This window comes from Stegodyphus dumicola, chromosome X1 (genome assembly GCF_044657685.1).
Source record: "Stegodyphus dumicola isolate Sdum_Otavi_A_Nest chromosome X1, ASM4465768v1".
In the NCBI taxonomy this organism is placed as follows: Eukaryota; Metazoa; Arthropoda; class Arachnida; order Araneae; family Eresidae; genus Stegodyphus; species Stegodyphus dumicola.
The window spans coordinates 159,340,379-159,357,443 of NC_140780.1; the positions used below are offsets into that span (position 1 = coordinate 159,340,379).

The 17,065-nt window shown below is 36.1% G+C and overlaps 1 protein-coding gene across 2 annotated transcripts in view; it reads right to left on the reverse strand.

The window, feature by feature from the left end:
• LOC118191755 (E3 ubiquitin-protein ligase MARCHF3-like) overlaps positions 1-17,065 on the reverse strand; it is a 43,355-nt gene that overhangs the window by 21,548 nt on the left and 4,742 nt on the right. For both annotated transcript variants that reach the window (XM_035362605.2, XM_035362604.2), the window contains exon 2: positions 3,767-4,150. In XM_035362605.2, the coding sequence (XP_035218496.1) occupies positions 3,767-4,145 (379 nt within the window). In that variant the 5' untranslated portion in view covers positions 4,146-4,150. The remainder of the gene's footprint in view (positions 1-3,766; positions 4,151-17,065) is intronic.

Genomic DNA, 17,065 nt, shown 5'->3' on the forward strand with positions numbered 1-17,065 from the left:
TATTATTAATTTTTCTCTGCTTTAAATATTTTTTTTTGTTACATTCTTATCAAACGACTAAGTCGTTGATTAATCTTTCTCTCTAATGCTTCAAAGCATTAGCTATGTCAACCATACTCCTTTTTGAAACTAAATTAAGATTAGAGTAAAAATTGTCTTAGAAACAATAATGAAACGTTAAACAGTGCGATACACCTTACCAAATAATTAAAATAATTCTCTAGATGGAGCTTTAAAAAAATTTAAAAATTCAGCCGTATTGTTTCGGGGCTGATTTTTGTTCAAAGTCATGTCTAGTAAAATGATTAGGCTAAGTTATTCGAATATGACAAAGACATGAGGCTATCTGCGTGAAAGGAGAGGGGCCCTGAAGGATTTCATTTAGCGGTTTTTAACACTCGGGCTTAGGTAACTTAGGAATCCTTAAAATCAGCACAAGAGAAGCATATTGGAACGGAAGAACATAGCAAGACATTTGGCGTGTTTTCTGCAAAATACTGAACATGCTGGTCTTTAAAAAATTTTGTGTCGTTTGGTTTATGTGATTATAGCAAAGACTCGAGGGTTATCTGCCTAAGGGAAAGGAGGCCTTCATGGAGGACTTTCTAAGGAAGGCTGGCTCTTACACATGGGAAAACCACGAAAACGCCCATGCAGCCAGCTCGTTCGCTGGATTCGAACCGAACTACCAGTGTTAAGCGACTTTACCACTCAGCCGCTGGTGGGCCCGAAAAAATTCTCTATAGTATCTACTTTGTTATCCGAAAGAAAATTAAAAATGTAGACGTTTTATTCTTCAGCCATCTTTGGTTAGAAAGTCGGCATCCTTATTTTTCTGGAATATTTTAAGCGCTGAAAATCCGTTGGAAAGTGATCTCTCAACAAGAAAGATTTCATTGATAAACCTAAATACTGGGTCTTCCATGTTTAACAATTCTTTTGCATGAAATTCAATTAGACCTCTACAAGAGCCTTAAAGATAATAATGAAACACTGGAAATGCATTATTAATTAGATGATTGAATTAACACAGGCACATATAAAGAATCTTAAACGTGCTTTGCCTTAAATGATTAGTTGTTTAGTTGATTTAATTAAGGCAAAGCACATGTAAGGTTATGCTCTGGAGAAGGAATTAACAGTTTAAAAGGTATTTTCTTCCTCCTTTCCGCATGCCTTCGTGGTGTAAATGGAAGCATACTCGACGCGTATTCGAGAAGTCCAGGGTTCGCGTCCCGGCGAGGGTATGGCACATTTTCACGTCCCCAGCATCAGAAACCCTAATGATTGTGCAGTGGCGCCCGAACTAAAAGGTGGTGGACGAAAATTCGTCACCACCAAGATTTGGCGATTGGGTCCCTTCATCCCCAGTCTCCCTTCAAAAGGGTAAGTATATAATGTATTTTCTCTCTCCTTTCCGCATGCCTTTGTGGTGTAAATGGGACAAACTTTCTCTTCTCAAATACTGCATGTGAAGAAAAACATAGACACTACTTACAATCACCTCATTCAACCACTGGGACCTCTGACCAGCTATTAGTATACAGTGTCTTTAACGACTCGGAAACTTACGGATTGGATTGGATTATTGTAATTTGGCACAAAACCTGTCAAGGTTATCTGCGCCAGACAAATGGTAACAATGCAATTAGTCATTTGTAAAAACTTCCAGCTTAGGTAAGAGACAGATTACAGTCTATGATAAAAGCTGATATCTTAAAAAAAAAAAAACAGGTTAAAGTCTATTATAAAAGCCAATATCTTTTAAAAACAGAAACAAATTACGATGATGTGCTTTTCCAATTAAATTTTTTTTAAGTCCAGTTCTGAACTATTAAAATGTTTTTGGCGAAAATAATTAAAACTCTGGCATTCCACCAAGATATGATGGACTGTCAGATCTGCGTTGCAGTTTGGGCAGCTGGGATTCTCTTCTCCCTTCAGAAGATACTCATGGGTCAGGCGACAATGGCCAATTCTCAGTTGAGTCAAGAGGACATCTTCCTTTCTATTAGCCATACATGGCCAGTATCCAATGGTGGGTTTTACATTTCTCAGCTTGTTACATACTCTGTCATCCCATTGCTTCTGCCATTTGCTGAGGATTTTGTTTTTGACAAACCCTTTGATGTCTGCTAGTGGAATCTGAAGATTGTACATTGTGGTTGCAGTTTTATAGCTGCAATATCTGCCAATTCATTCCCCTTAATGGCAACGTGTCCAGGGATCCACGAATATAGAATCTGGTATCCCCGAATTTTTAAAGAATGATTCAACTTTAGGATTCTGATTGCAACTGGATGAGTACATTGAGCGTGATTTTTCAATGACATTAAGGCACTCATGGAATCTGTGTAGGTAATAAATTTTGTGTACTTTTGTTTTGAAAGGTAAGTCAAAGCCAGATGGATTGCAGTAAGCTCAGAAGTAAGCACAGAGCAAACTGTATGTAATCGAACCCCTACTATTGTTTTTCTGTGACGAAAGCAGCGCCAACATGATCCTGGGATTTTGATGGGTCTGTATATAGAGGGATATATTTCCTATATTTGTTTCTATGTTGAAAAAAAATCTGCTTGTAGATGATTTCATTAGTTTGTGATTTATTCCAGTGTCGAAAAGTATCCAGAGAATGGATTCTCCAATCCTCCCAGGGAGGAATTCCAAAAAAATCCTCCATCTGTAAGACAAATTATACTCCTCCACCAAAGCACTCATCCGCAAGCCGAAAGATGGGACACATGATGGTCGTGCCTGATATAAACGGGAGTATTGGTCATTAAGCAATATTGACCGCGTAGAATTTTCGGTTTGTGATAAGACTTTGAAATAATGCTTAAAACAAAGATTTTCACGTCTTAACCGCAGGGAGGTCTCGTTACTTTCCACATATAAGCTTTCCACTGGAGAAGTTCTAAAGGCACCAGTGCATATCCGAAGTGCATGGTGATGTATCGGATTAAGTTTGGCTAATACTGAAGGCCTTGCCGACCCATAAATGATTGATCCATAATCTAGTTTCGAACGAATGAGAGCTCTATATATAAGAAGCATTGAGCTTCGATCAGCACCCCAAGAAGTATTTGACAGTACTTTCAGAATATTCATAGTTTTTAAACATTTCTTTTTTAGATATGTAATATGGGGCAGGAACGTAAGCTTATGGTCAAATATCATTCCTAGGAATTTTATTTCCTTTTCTACAGGAATCGGCACATCTTGCAGATAAAGTTCGGGGTCAGGGTGAAGAATTTTCTTTCTACAGAAATGTACACACACAGTCTTTTGAGTAGAGGAAACTTACGGACCCACGAGGTATGGCGCTTCAAATAGAAAATCCAGAACGAAGCTCCTATCTTTCAGTAAAATTCTTATACATAAGGTAAGATTCCCATAATAATGATTAATATCATAATCTAAGTTTTATGACCCAATCTAAAGTTTTAAATAAATTCCTTTTCTTTTTTTTTTTATCAGTCTTCTTTTAATCTAAATTAAACTTTTTCTCTAGCTTCCTGCATTCGCATGAAGAAGGGAAAAATCCATCATTTCGTTTTGTTAAGTTACTTTTAAATTCTGGCTTCTAAAACCCTTTGCCTTCAATTTCCAATGAGAAACGAAAAATTACACACGTTGTTCAAAAGAAATATTTTTTTAAAGAAAATCAGGAATAAAAACAAAAATGTTTCCATGTTTACAGAAAAATGATTTTGGATTCGTTCCCTTCTTCAAACCGGCAATTGAATTATCAACTAAAAAACTATACCTGTGCAGCGACAAGGAGAAACTAAATCTTCTTTGGTGTCACCTTCATGACAAATTCGACATATGGGCCCACTGCTTGCAGCTGGAGATTGAAACTTTGTAGGAATCTTATTTATAGGGCTTTCAAATGGAGACAGAGAATTTCTGTCTAATTGCTCTGGAGTAATGTTATAGACATACATATGTCCTATATGGATGTTTGGAGGTGTAAAGAGGCTGGCTGTTGAAGATTTAAAAGGGCTTTTTCCTGGTGTGGAAGCTCTCTTCCCGTTAGTTTGGGAGTTAACAGAATCATTACAGGCTTCTCTTGTAAAGCAGGTTGATGGATGATCTTCTGATTGTTTAGATCCATCCGAAGATTCTTTTCCTAACTTGTCCATATTTCCTGAGAAAGAAAAACTACTTTTAACAGTGCATTATTCGAAGAATTACATAACTACAGTGGGTAAAAAAGTATTGGCAATTGCCTATAATTGATCATATTACCTAACAAAGGAAATGCTTGGCAATTTGAGCTGGGCATAACGAACACAGGAGGTAATAAACGCACAAATCTAATGAAACCTTCAATTTAATATGCCCTTTACACAAAATATACAACAAAAACGTATATTTGCATGCCAAAAAAGTATTGACAAATTTCTAACTGCTATGCAAATTTTGTTATGTTGAGTCATGTGTTTAGATTGATAAGTATAAAGTTTGCAGTGCTACTTCAAAACTTTTAAAATGTTATTTTGCTAATACAGCTTCAAAGGTCGAAGGAGTTGGATGTTAATGATAAAAAACATGATTATTAAGCTCAGAAATGAGGGTTTAATTTATCGTGCTATAGGAATACAACTGAGCATTAGGTTATTTACTGTTAGAAGTGTTGTAAAAGAGTTAAACGAGACAGGATCGATGCAAAATAAGATTAGAAGTGGACGGCCTCGAATATTTTCTGCAAGGGAAAAACGTGCCATTATCAAAGAGGTAAAGAGAAACCCTAACATAAGTGCACCTCGGTTAGCCAAAGATGTTGTTAATACTTCGCATAAAACTTTCAGAGTACAGACTATATGGAATGTGTGACATGGAGGAAGTTATTATGCAAGGGCAGCTAGAAAGAAACCTTTCATTTCGGAAATAAACAGCAGAAAGAGATTAGATTTTGTAAAATCTCATATTAATTTATCAGACGAATTTCGGAACAGTTATTTTGTCCGACGAATCAAAGTTTACCATTTCCGAGAGTGATGGACGACAATGTGTGGAAAAAGTCAAGCACCGAAGTGGAAAAACAACATTTAACACCGACTGCAAAACATATTGGAGGGAACGTCGTAGTTTGCGGCTGTATGGCAGCAAACGTAACGTGTAACCTGTGCTATACGTATATTAACATATTGTACCACAACATGAAATTCAATGCCCAAAAACTTGGCTTAGGAACACCATTTGTGTTTCAATGACACTAAGGATACAGTGAACCTCGCTTGGCAATAGTTACTCTATAACGCTCCTCGCCACTTAAAAACGCCGCCTCAATTGTCTGACATAAATTTAATTGAAACTTTATGGCCCAAATTGGACCTAGAATCCAGGTGTAACTACGCATATACATTCTTTGTCGCTAAAACTCAATTCAATTCAATATATAAAGAAATCTCACTTACCTGTCAGACGCATTCTCGTCTTTTATCATTTTCTACATATTTTATTGACGACACAAATAGAGGCACATATCAACTTTGGTTAATGTTTCACGTTGGTGTTACATCTTTTGCAATCATCAAGGTTCTAAACTATTCCGAAGAATTCAAGCGCACACAGGGCCATCTGGTGCAATACAGTTTCTACAGACTGCCCCCCCCCCGAATGACCAGGGGTTCATTCAAGCACTTGCATTAATACAAATTTAACAAAGGAAACTTTTACAATGTAAAGTTCAATCAATTCACATATTAAAGAAACTACGCTTATTTACTATATAAACAAATCATTCATCTTTAAACAATTTGTAAGTTACCTACAATAAAGTATGGTAAAGATAATAAGCTGGCAACTCAATACCTGTACATACATTAAAACTTTCACCACATATCAGGAATAATCCTGTAACTATAATACAGATTAATAAACATATAATAAACAATTAAATTTATTCATTTATTTCAAGATTATATAAAAGCTGCACAGGTCTTTTAATAACTGATGTACCTGTTTTAATTTCACAAGACCTTACTTTTCCATCTCTGCCAGGAAATAGTGTTACAACTCTTCCTAATTTCCAAAAGTGTCTAGGTAGCTTTTCATCATGAATTAATACAATATCATTAACTTTAAATTCAGTAATTTTACCTGAAGGTTTAACACAATGAGCAGATCTCAGCATTAATAAGTGTTCATTTTTCCATTTATTCCAAAACACACTTACCAATCTTTCTCGATAATTAAATCTTTTAATTAGCATTTTCCTATTAACTAAATTAAAATAAAAATGAAGCCTGATAAGAGGCAAACTATTCACCATGCGCCCCAATAGCATATGAGCTAGAGTTAGAGACATAGGTTCCTGTAATTCAGAATAAACATAAGTTAAAGGACGAGAGTTAAGAACACCTTCAATTTCAATAATCAGAGTTTCTAATTCGTCTCGAGATAAAGTAGTTTTTCTGAGAGTTTTTCGTAAAGCAAGTTTTACAGATTTAATTAGTCTTTCATAAAAGCCACCCCACCACACAGCTTTATCAGCGATGTAGCACCATTGGATTTTGTGGGAGGCGTAAAAGTCTTTTACTGTTGGATGACTAATGACAGTCCACAAATTTTTAAGTTCAAGTTCTGATTGTTTGAAAGTTTTAGCATTGTCCGTCAAAACTTGAGAACATAGACCTCGACGAGCAATGAATCGTCGAAAAGCAAGAAGAAATGTTTCTGTGGTCATGCTACCAACAAACTCTAAATGAAGAGCTCTCGTTACTCCACAAGTAAACAACACGATGTAGTTTTTATCATCACTGTCTTTGGTATAAAGTGATCCACCGAAATCTATACCTACTACAGAAAAAGGAGGTAATTCTTCTGTTCTATTTACTGGTAAAGGAGCAGTAATTTGCACACTAGGAGAAGAATTAAATCGTTTACACAAAATACATTTTCTTAAGATATTTTTAACAGTTTGTCTTCCTTTAATTATCCAGTATCTTTCGCGTATTTCTATCAAAGTTTCAGAAATTCCACCGTGAAACACTTTGCTGTGTGCATCCCACACTAATAAATTTACAAAGTGATGTTTTGAGGGCATAATAATTGGGTGTCTTTGAAGGTAAGAAAGTCTTGACTTCTGAAGTCTTCCACCAACATGCATTATCCCGTCATTATTAAGAAAGGGATTCAGTTCTAGAATAGAGTAAGTCTTAGAAATTGTTTTACCCTGTCTCAAAGAGGACAGCTCTTCCGCAAAAGCTTCACTTTGAACAGTTTTTGTCCCGATAATTTCAGCCTCGTTAAGTTCTTCAGGGCTTGGTTCACCACATCGTTTAGTTTTAAATTTAAGGTTGTATATAAATCATAGTATCCAACTTGTAACACGGTATAATTTTCTTAAACTACTATATCTATTCAAATCCATTAAATGTGTCAAATTCGATTGCACTTCGCACACAAAAGACGATGCTTCTTCCAGTTTACTTCTTTTTTCGCAATATACTTCTGGAGAATTCTCTAGACAAATTTCATAGTTAGAGCCTTTTGGCCAATCCCTTTTCTTCAACCGAAGCCATTCTAGACCTTGCATCCAAATCGAACTGGACATAAACTTTTCCACAGTAGCTCCTCGAGATATGAAATCTGCAGTATTATCCTGCCCACTACAGTGATTCCAATCAGCAGGATCAGTTCTAGACTGGATTTCGGATACACGATTCGATACAAAAGGTTTCCATTTTGAAGCTTTCCCTTTAATCCAATGAAGAGCGATTAAGGAATCTGTCCACATATATACCCTAGGCACAGGAAATTTAAAATTTGTTTTCAAATATTGGAAAAGTCTAGAAGAAATAACAGCTCCTATAAGTTCAAGCCTCGGTAATTTCAACCTTTTAAGCGGTGCGATTCTAGATTTCGCAGTGATAAAACTTGTATAAATACAATCATCACTTGACACGTAACGGAAGTACGCAACTGCTCCGAAAGCTTTAGGAGAAGCGTCAGAAAATATGTGTAGTTCTAATTCTTTCAACTTCCATGCTATGGAGAAATATTTTCTTTCGATTGTCAAATCTTTCAACATATAAATCTGAGAGCACCAATTATCCCATTTTTTCTTCAAGTCAGTTGATAGCTCATCATCCCATCCTAAACCAAGTTCCCATATTTCTTGCATTAATAATTTTATGAGAACAATAAAAGGTGATGCAATTCCCATAGGATCAAATAACTTCGAAGCTGTCTGAAGTACACTACGTTTTGAATTCTTCCTATCACAGGTCATGTCCAGTAGAGGTTTTACATCTAAATTAAAAGTATCTTCTTCGGTGTTCCATATTATGCCTAAAACCTTGAAAGGACGTTCTTTAGTTTCTGCCAAATCAGACAAACCTCGTTCACTCCATAAATTTCTCAACTCATCCGAATTAGTATTAAATTTTCTTAAATTCATGTTCGCATCTTTAAGAATTTTTACAGCGCTCTGTGAAAGTTCTAAAGTTTTCTCTATTGTTTTTGCTCTGTAAAAAAGACCATCTACATAAAGTGCCGAGTCAAGCATTTCACAAGTTTCGCTTTGTTCAAGTTTATATTTTCTAATGTGGTATTTAATAGTCGCAGCAAGGATAAATGGGCTTGATGTCACTTCAAAGGGAACGCGAGTCATTCGTAAAATTTTGTAAGTTTTTGAATCACTTTCACCTGGAAACCAGAAAAAACGTAAATAGTCTCTATCCTCTTCCGCTATTCCTATGGTCAAAAATGCTCCCTGAATATCACAGCTGAATGCATATTGATATTCGCGAAATCGCAAGATTACATCCAAAATTCTGGGATTCAACGGTGGCCCAGGATTTAAGCATTCATTAAGAGATTTGCACCCATTACCTTTTGACGATGCATCGAAAACCAATCTGACATTCGTAGTGTCCCTATCCGATGTTACTACAGCTGAATGAGGCATATAATAAGAACCATCTTCTAAGCCGAAAGGATATTCTTCAACGATATTCAGTTTTAATTGCTCCTTAACTATATTCTTATATTCATTATAAACCCAATCATTTTCTTTCATTTTTATACTTAAGTTACGAAATCTTCGTTTTGCTACCGCGAAATTGTTAGACAAGTTTTCTGGTTTACCGTCCCAGAATAATTTAGTTGTATACATTCCATTTTTATATTTTAAATTACTTTCGAATTGAGAAATAAATTCCTCTTTAAATTTAAAATCTCCACTGTGAGTATCATTTATCCCCAATGAATCTAACTGCCACAACTGCGTTAGTTTTTCATTTAATGCGGCGCAACATTCAACTTTCATAATAGAAATATCCCGATTCGCATTTAAATCTGATGGAGGGATTCGACCTTGAACAACCCTTCCAAACAGAGTATCAATCAAATACAAAGATTTGTTTAATCGCTGTTTTTCTCCCGTATGAATATCCCAAAAATACTGTGCTCCAATAAGCAGAGACAATTCATTTCCTGACGATTTACTTAAGTTTGACAACTGAATGTTCTTCCTCGAAAGTATTTGCATTAATTTGTTATGTGATACTTTAAACTGCGATCCAGAAATAGTCAGTCAAAAGTGCTTCAATCGTTATTTTCTTGTCCGAATCACATAAATTACTAAGTTGAAAACCGAACTACGTCATACGTTTTTTGTATTGGCACTCTAGAGCCGAAAGTGTAAACAGCTAGACTTTCTTGTCTAATTATGGGTAGTTTCATTTCTACGACTCTAAAACATCTCTGTGACGCATTATCTAACAAAATATTAATCTCTTTGCTTTTATTACTTCCTATTAATACTGCCGAGCAAGTTTCAAGTAGTATGTCGCAATCATCTGATTCATTCACACATGCTACAGAAGACACAACATTTAATTTATTCGCGTCTACTGTCTGACGAGATTGCAAAGCTTGGAAAGAAGAATAAACATTGGGTTGATCGCAAATCAATTCATGATGCATAAAACGTTTACAAACTCCACAAATAGATTTCTTTTGACACTGCTTATATACGTGCCCCTTCAAAAAGCAAGCATAACATATACCATATTTTCTAAGAATTAATTTTCTTTGTTCTACCGATAAGGGACAAGAGGTAGAATCGTGCTCTATTTTCGGTTTTGTACAAAATATACATTTTTTCACATCAACAATAAATGCAGAAGTAGTAGGAATGTTCGAATTTAATTTATTTTTCCCGCTATAATCAACCTTGGTTTTATTAAATCTCCTATACTTTTGATTAGGTTTTTGTAAAGGATTAAATTTAGTTTCCAATCTCGAATCTGAAGTGTTTAAATTAAAGTCTCTAATTAAGTACTCGTTACGTTCACGACACTGAATTTCAATCTTTAAAAATTCCAATAAATCAGATATTTTATTTTCATCTTCGGAATGTGTTTTACGAGAAAATTCTAAGGACAAATCTTTGGGTATCGATTTTAACAACACTGGATACAATAGACAACTGTAACTATTAGGATTAATTCCGTTATTTTCTAATCCTCGAATATGTGTTTCGCATTCTGAGTAAAGTCTACGCAACGCTACAATGTCATATGATTTTCGTACTGGACTTAAGTTTAAAAGTCTTGCCATATGCGCATCGATAATGATATCTTTTCGACCAAAGCGTTCTTTTAATATGTTCAAGGCAATTTCATAGTTTTCAGAGCTTAATGCTAAACCACGTAGAGCTACCTCAGCTTCGTCTGTTAAGTACGATTTTAAATAACTAAACTTCTCTACATTACTAAGATTCACATTTTTATGGATAGCTACTTCAACCTGAGAATAAAATTCGTTAAACCTTAATATATTGCCATCGTATTGAGGTATCTGCAAGCGAGGGAGTTTTACTGTATTCTGCTGCTCACTTCTGGTTTCTACAACATTCGTTCTTTCAGTTTCGCGAACAACTTCGCTTTCTTTCATTTTCAGGATTCTATTCGCGCGAATTTTCCAAGTAATAATATTATCTTTATATTCTTGCTGTTTTTCAATTTCCTTTTCTATTTCTTCCGTTTTGCACAGTTTTAGAATTTAGTCGTTAAGATACTTTAAATTAGCTTCTTTATCTAAAAGTTTCGCTAAAAGTTCATCAATTAAATCAACTGATCTTTCCTGTTTGTTTATTTCAGTTTCTAACAGTTTCATAATGTCAGTTGCCGCGCGTCTGACATGTGCTCTAATCTTTTTTAAAGCTTTAATATCCATCATAACAATTTAAATTATTCAATTCGCTAAATACGTTTTTCAGTATCCAATTCGCAATTTACTTTATCTAAAGGTCTCTTCCGGATTATCGGCACCAAAAAGATTTGTAAATACGCATATACATTCTTTGTCGCTAAAACTCAATTCAATTCAATATATAAAGAAATCTCACTTACCTGTCAGACGCATTCTCGCCTTTTATCATTTTCTACATATTTTATTGACGACACAATTAAATATATTTACAACAAATAGAAGCACATATAAACTTTGGTTAATGTTTCACGTTGGTGTTACATCTTTTGCAATCATCAAGGTTCTAAACTAGTCCGAAGAATTCAAGCGCACACAGCGCCATCTGGTGCAATACAGTTTCTACACCAGGAAACATAAAATTTTGTGTAAAGATGAACTTAAGCGTATACTCCTGTAAGAATGGCACAAAATTTCCAAGATGACTTTTTAAAAAACCAGGACTTTGATTTTTTTGTATGAGAAATAGATTACAAGCTGTTATGAATGCAAAAGGTATGAATACAAAGTACTAAATTTTGTTCCCACATTTTGATGTATGATCTTGCCAATACATTTTGACATCCAAATTTACGTTTTTGGTGTATATTTTGTGTGAAAAGCATAGTAAAACTAAAGTTTCATCCAAAACTAAAGTTTTGACATCCAAATTTACGTTTTTGGTGTATATTTTGTGTAAAAGGCATGGTAAAACTAAAGTTTCATTAGATTTGTGCCTTTATTGCCTTCTGTGCTCATTATGTCCACCTAAAATTTTCAAGCGTTTCCTTTGATAGCTAGATTGATCAATTATAGGCAATTGCCAATACTTTTTTTACCCACTGTATGTGCTATCTGTAAAGATTTTTCGGTTCAGAACAACGTTTAAAAGCATCTAAATACTTTAAATCGACTTTCTTAAGAATACATGTAACTTAACACTGGCAGACATTTTCATTAAAAAAGAAATCTGAAGCGTTTTGGAAACTTTTTTGTTACAGAGGCTCAGCCGTCAAGTTTGTGGCAAAGCTGCAAATGTAGTCTGTTTCTAGCGCGTCATGGTTAACACTGTAATGACATCGGTGTGAATGAGAGGTGAGAAGGAACATCAATCTGGAGCATTTATCGCCTAGATTTTCAGTTGTTAAGCGGATGAACTGGCATCTGCAAGTTAATCACAAATACAGTGTTACTCAAATCCAGACAGGGGATGCCATGTGTGAATAAAGATCAGCACGGTTGAGCGTTAAACGTTTTACTAAGCTGAGTGTTAAAACACTTATGCAGTCAGTTGAGGCTAGTTTATGTTTTAAATGCGGTACTATGGATTTTTTTCCTTCTCTCATGTCAGTAATAGGACTGTTAATGTCGTTAAGCACATCTACATCTCTTTAAATTCTCTTTCCGCCGTGTTAAAAGGCAATCTGCACAAGGTTTTCGAGGTTTTTCCCGTGTGTAATAGAATGGCAGTTACCCTTAAAATGTCCTTAACGAAGGCATCCTTTTCCAAGGTTCCACTAGCGGCCGAGCGTAGAGTCGCTGAACACTGGTTAGTTCGACCTGGCTTCTATTCCAAATGAACTGGCTAGCTGCATGGTGGTTTTCGCGATTTTTCTCATGTGAAACGTGAATACCAGTCAGTTTCCTTTAGAAAGTTCTCCACGAAAGCAGCCTTTCCTTTACGCAGATATTCCTAGCGTGTTTTGCCATAATCAAATAAACAAAACCAACCTTATCCAAAGCAGGTGACAGGTGACGGAGGACGGGGACGCCTAGCGTATAACATAGGTAAACAACAACAACGTTTAAAAGCAACTTTTAGTAAAGTAACACTGTAATGACACTGTAATGTCATTCTGCCTTAGCGTTTTCTGATAATTACATAATACGATTTAGCCATTTAAGATTCAAGTTTTAAGCAGTTATACCCAGCGACAGCGCAGGTGTCACCCGGAGCCTTAAACCACTCAGCCACTGGTGAGGGGTTTAGGGACGAAAAACCTTTTAGGAGATAAAGGGCAGCGGAATTTGTAAGAACCGTAAAGACTACATCAGGGGAACCGAATTTCAAACCGGTTTTGATTGCTAATTTTCACAAGCGCCGCAAACTTTTGATCACAGGGAAACTTCGAAATCCTCCTATAATATTTAGAATATGTGAAACTTTGAATTATTTTCCGTTACAGATTAAAGAAACGTAAAATTTGAAGTAGGAAAAAAATTTTATATTTCGCATTTTAGTTTTTTCCCCCTCTTTGTTACTTTTTTTAAAATCAGACACCTGATTGCTATTTGAACTCTCATCTGCGTCTGACTTCTTTTCGTGGAGCTTCGATTTATGAACTTTTACATCCAGTCTGCTGTTATATGACCTTCACTTCTGAAGCTTGTGGCTATTGAAAAATAGCAAAGCACAGTAGGGCTATATATGCCAAAAGAAGGATGCCTTCCTAGAAGACTGTCTAAGAGTTTGGCTTATTTGACTATGGCAAACAACACGAGGGCTCTCTACCTAAGGGAAGCGATGCCTTCGTAAAGGACTTTCTAAATTAAACTGACTTCGTAAAGGACTTTCTAAATTAAACTGACTTCGTAAAGGACTTTCTAAATTAAACTGACTTCGTAAAGGACTTTCTAAATTAAACTGAATTCGTAAAGGACTTTCTAAAGGAAACCGTATCCACGTTGCACATGGGAAACTCACGAAAACGTCTATGCAACCAACCCGTTTGCCTGGAATCGAACCCTGGTAGAGCCACCAGTTTTCAGCGACTTTACGTTCGACCGCTGGTTGGCCGATTTTCCAAAGGAAACTGGCTCGTACTAATACGAAAACCACCCACGCGGCCATTTCGCTTGTCTGAGATCGAACCTGGGTCTAACTCCCAGTAAGTAGAGATCTTAACCACTCGGCGACTGTGGGGCTGTTTGAAACCGATGATATTACGTGTATATAAGGGTTCTTTCATTTTTAGTGTATTTGACTACTAAATTGATAAATAATTTAATTTTCTTATTTTGTTCTTATTTCTGTAATTTAATTAGTTAAGGTTTGAATAGAATTAGAACTTTTCCCCAAGAATCATAGCAGGTCAAAACGAGAGACCCTGTTTTAAAATCTATAAACTTATACTTACGCATAATAAATTGAAACCACGAAAATCAAACAAAGAATGTTGGAATGTGTTTTCTGTTTAAAACTAATTCATTAAAAAAAAATAATAGAATACTTCGTGAAAAATTTTATTTAACTCGTATCAGTGTCATCTACTACACCGTAAAGAATTCGAGGAAGAGGTATTCTATAAGAGATTTTGCCCAGGAGTTTCTAGTTTTTTTAAATCAGAAGAATCCGTGTTCCTGCTGTAACTGAAACTTGGGGCTAGTCATTTTAAAATGAATGAAAAAGTTAAACGCTTCGGTAACTGCACTCATGCTGTTCGAAGATTGAAATGAATAAAAACTATTAACAGTCATTCTGCCTTGGATAAGTTTGTCAATGGAAGGAATTTATTTGACGTCACGTTTCTTGAATGTTGTACATATAAAAGTGTTGACACGAGTAATTAAAGACAGTTTTCCCCGACGCATCAGAGCAATTATTTAAAGCATTTAATGAATGTATACGTACATAAAGGCATATGAAAGTCTATCTTCCATGTTTGATTTGCCCTCTTGATGACGTAAGCTTTAGAATTAAAAATGTTAAATTAAGAATGAAAGTTTTATTAACCTATTGTCTTTTATACACTGCTGGCCATTAAAACTGCAACACCATGAAGGAAAACAAATATAAAAAAAGATACTTAATGTAAGCAAACAGTATGGTATGAAGACAAAATGATTAAATTTGTAAGCTGTTTGAGGGCTTACAGTGGTGCGAAATTAGTAGAAACAGCTGCCACCCCTAGCAGTTGAAACGGCCCTTATCCGGTTAGGCATGGAGTCGAACTGGGCTTGGATGACAGAAATGGGCAACTCATTCCATGCTGCTTCCAGTCTATGCCACACTTCATCCGCCATATTAGCTGGAGAGGGATGGCGGGCTGGTCTCTCAGCAATGAATGACAAGATGTTTTCAGTTCATGACAGATTTGGAGACCGTGCAGACCAGGGAAGCAATCAAATATCCTGTATATCGAGGAAATGACTAGATGCTATGCTATGTTCAATCGCTTTTCTCTACGCTATGCCCACCTGCTGTACAGGTCATGTTATGCTGTTTATTTATTTATATTTTTGTTTGTTATAAAAATGTTTTGTCAATATATATGCTATGTTCATATGCGGGGCTATGTTCTGTATGCCGTGTAGGCTATATGACGCTGTGTATTTTATGCTGTAAATCTGTGACGTCAATATGTTATGTAGCAATACTATGTATGTTATGTTTATGAGATGCTATGGTATGTCGCTATGTCCACCTTTCGTGTAGTTAAGTTACGTATTTAATGCTTACGTGTATTTAATGTAAATATGTAATCCTTATGCTCTGATATGTGATATCATGTTGCAATGCTGTGTCATGTTATGTCTACGCTACGTTATGATATGTCGCCATGCAATGTCCACCTGTCGTATAGGTCATGCCACACTGCGAATTGTATGTTGTAAATATGTAACCTCAATATGTTATGTCGCTCTGCTATGTCCATATGCCCTGCTATGCTATGTTGCAATACTACGCTATGTCTTATTTATGCTTAACCATGTTATGTCGTTATACTATGTCCACCTGTTGAGCAAGTTACATTACGTTGTGTATTTAATGTTGTAAATATGTTATGTCGCTATGCAATGACTATATTCTATACGTCACGTCGAAATGCTATGCCATGTCATGTCCATGCTGAGCTATATTGTGTCGCCATGCAATGTCCACCTGTCATATAGGTAATGCTACGCTAGGTATTTTTATGTTGTAAACATGTTATGCTTTCGATGGAGCGGGTTCCGGATTATACCCGATTAGTTTTTGAAAGCCGTCCGGATGTCCGGCCCTGCTGTCACCAGTGTATCGAGGAGGGGCAGAACAAGACGTGCAGCATGTAGTCTTGGATTATCTTGTTGGAAGATGGCATTTGGCAGGCCTCAAAGATAGGGCACATCCACTGGACCTAAGATGTCAGAAATGTACCAATTTGCGTTCAAATTACCGTCGATCCGAACTAGAGATGTGAGTTTCCTGTACCCTATGGCTGCCCCAACCATCCCACCAGGTGCAAGACCCTAGATTATTTAGATTACAACAAAGCATAGCAGAGGTAGCTGCCTAAGGGAAGGAATGTGTTCGTAGAGGACTTTCTAAAGGTAATTTGTTTGCATTCGATTTAACAAATGGATAGTAGAAATGAGTAGGACACCAGAGACTTCACTATGGATCGCACAATTAACGCCCCAACCATCTTTGGAATTAACTCCAACCTATAGTGCTTCATACTGCTGAGTTTAAATGGAAGAAGTGATGGGCTGTTGTTTGGGTCTAGACTCCTTTGATGTAACAGTTGGCTATTTGCTATACGATGTGTTCCATAGTACATGTTCATCTGGGCAAATTCCTGATTTTTTCAATCGTATAGTTGTGCAGCCGTTCAATCGTATATTGTTCAGTACACTGTGGATGCTGATTGAATTCGGTATTTCTTGGCAAAAACCGACACATTCTCATGCAGACCATTACGTTTTCAAATGCCCTCTCACAAAGGAACTCTACCTGAAAGTATCCTTCAACATTGACATGACACTTAGACGTCTGTTAATAACACAGGGATACATCCTGCGGAAACTCAAAATTATGGAAAAACAAAGCCATTACTTTGCACATGGGGGGAAAACCAACCAAGCAGCCGACTCATTCGTC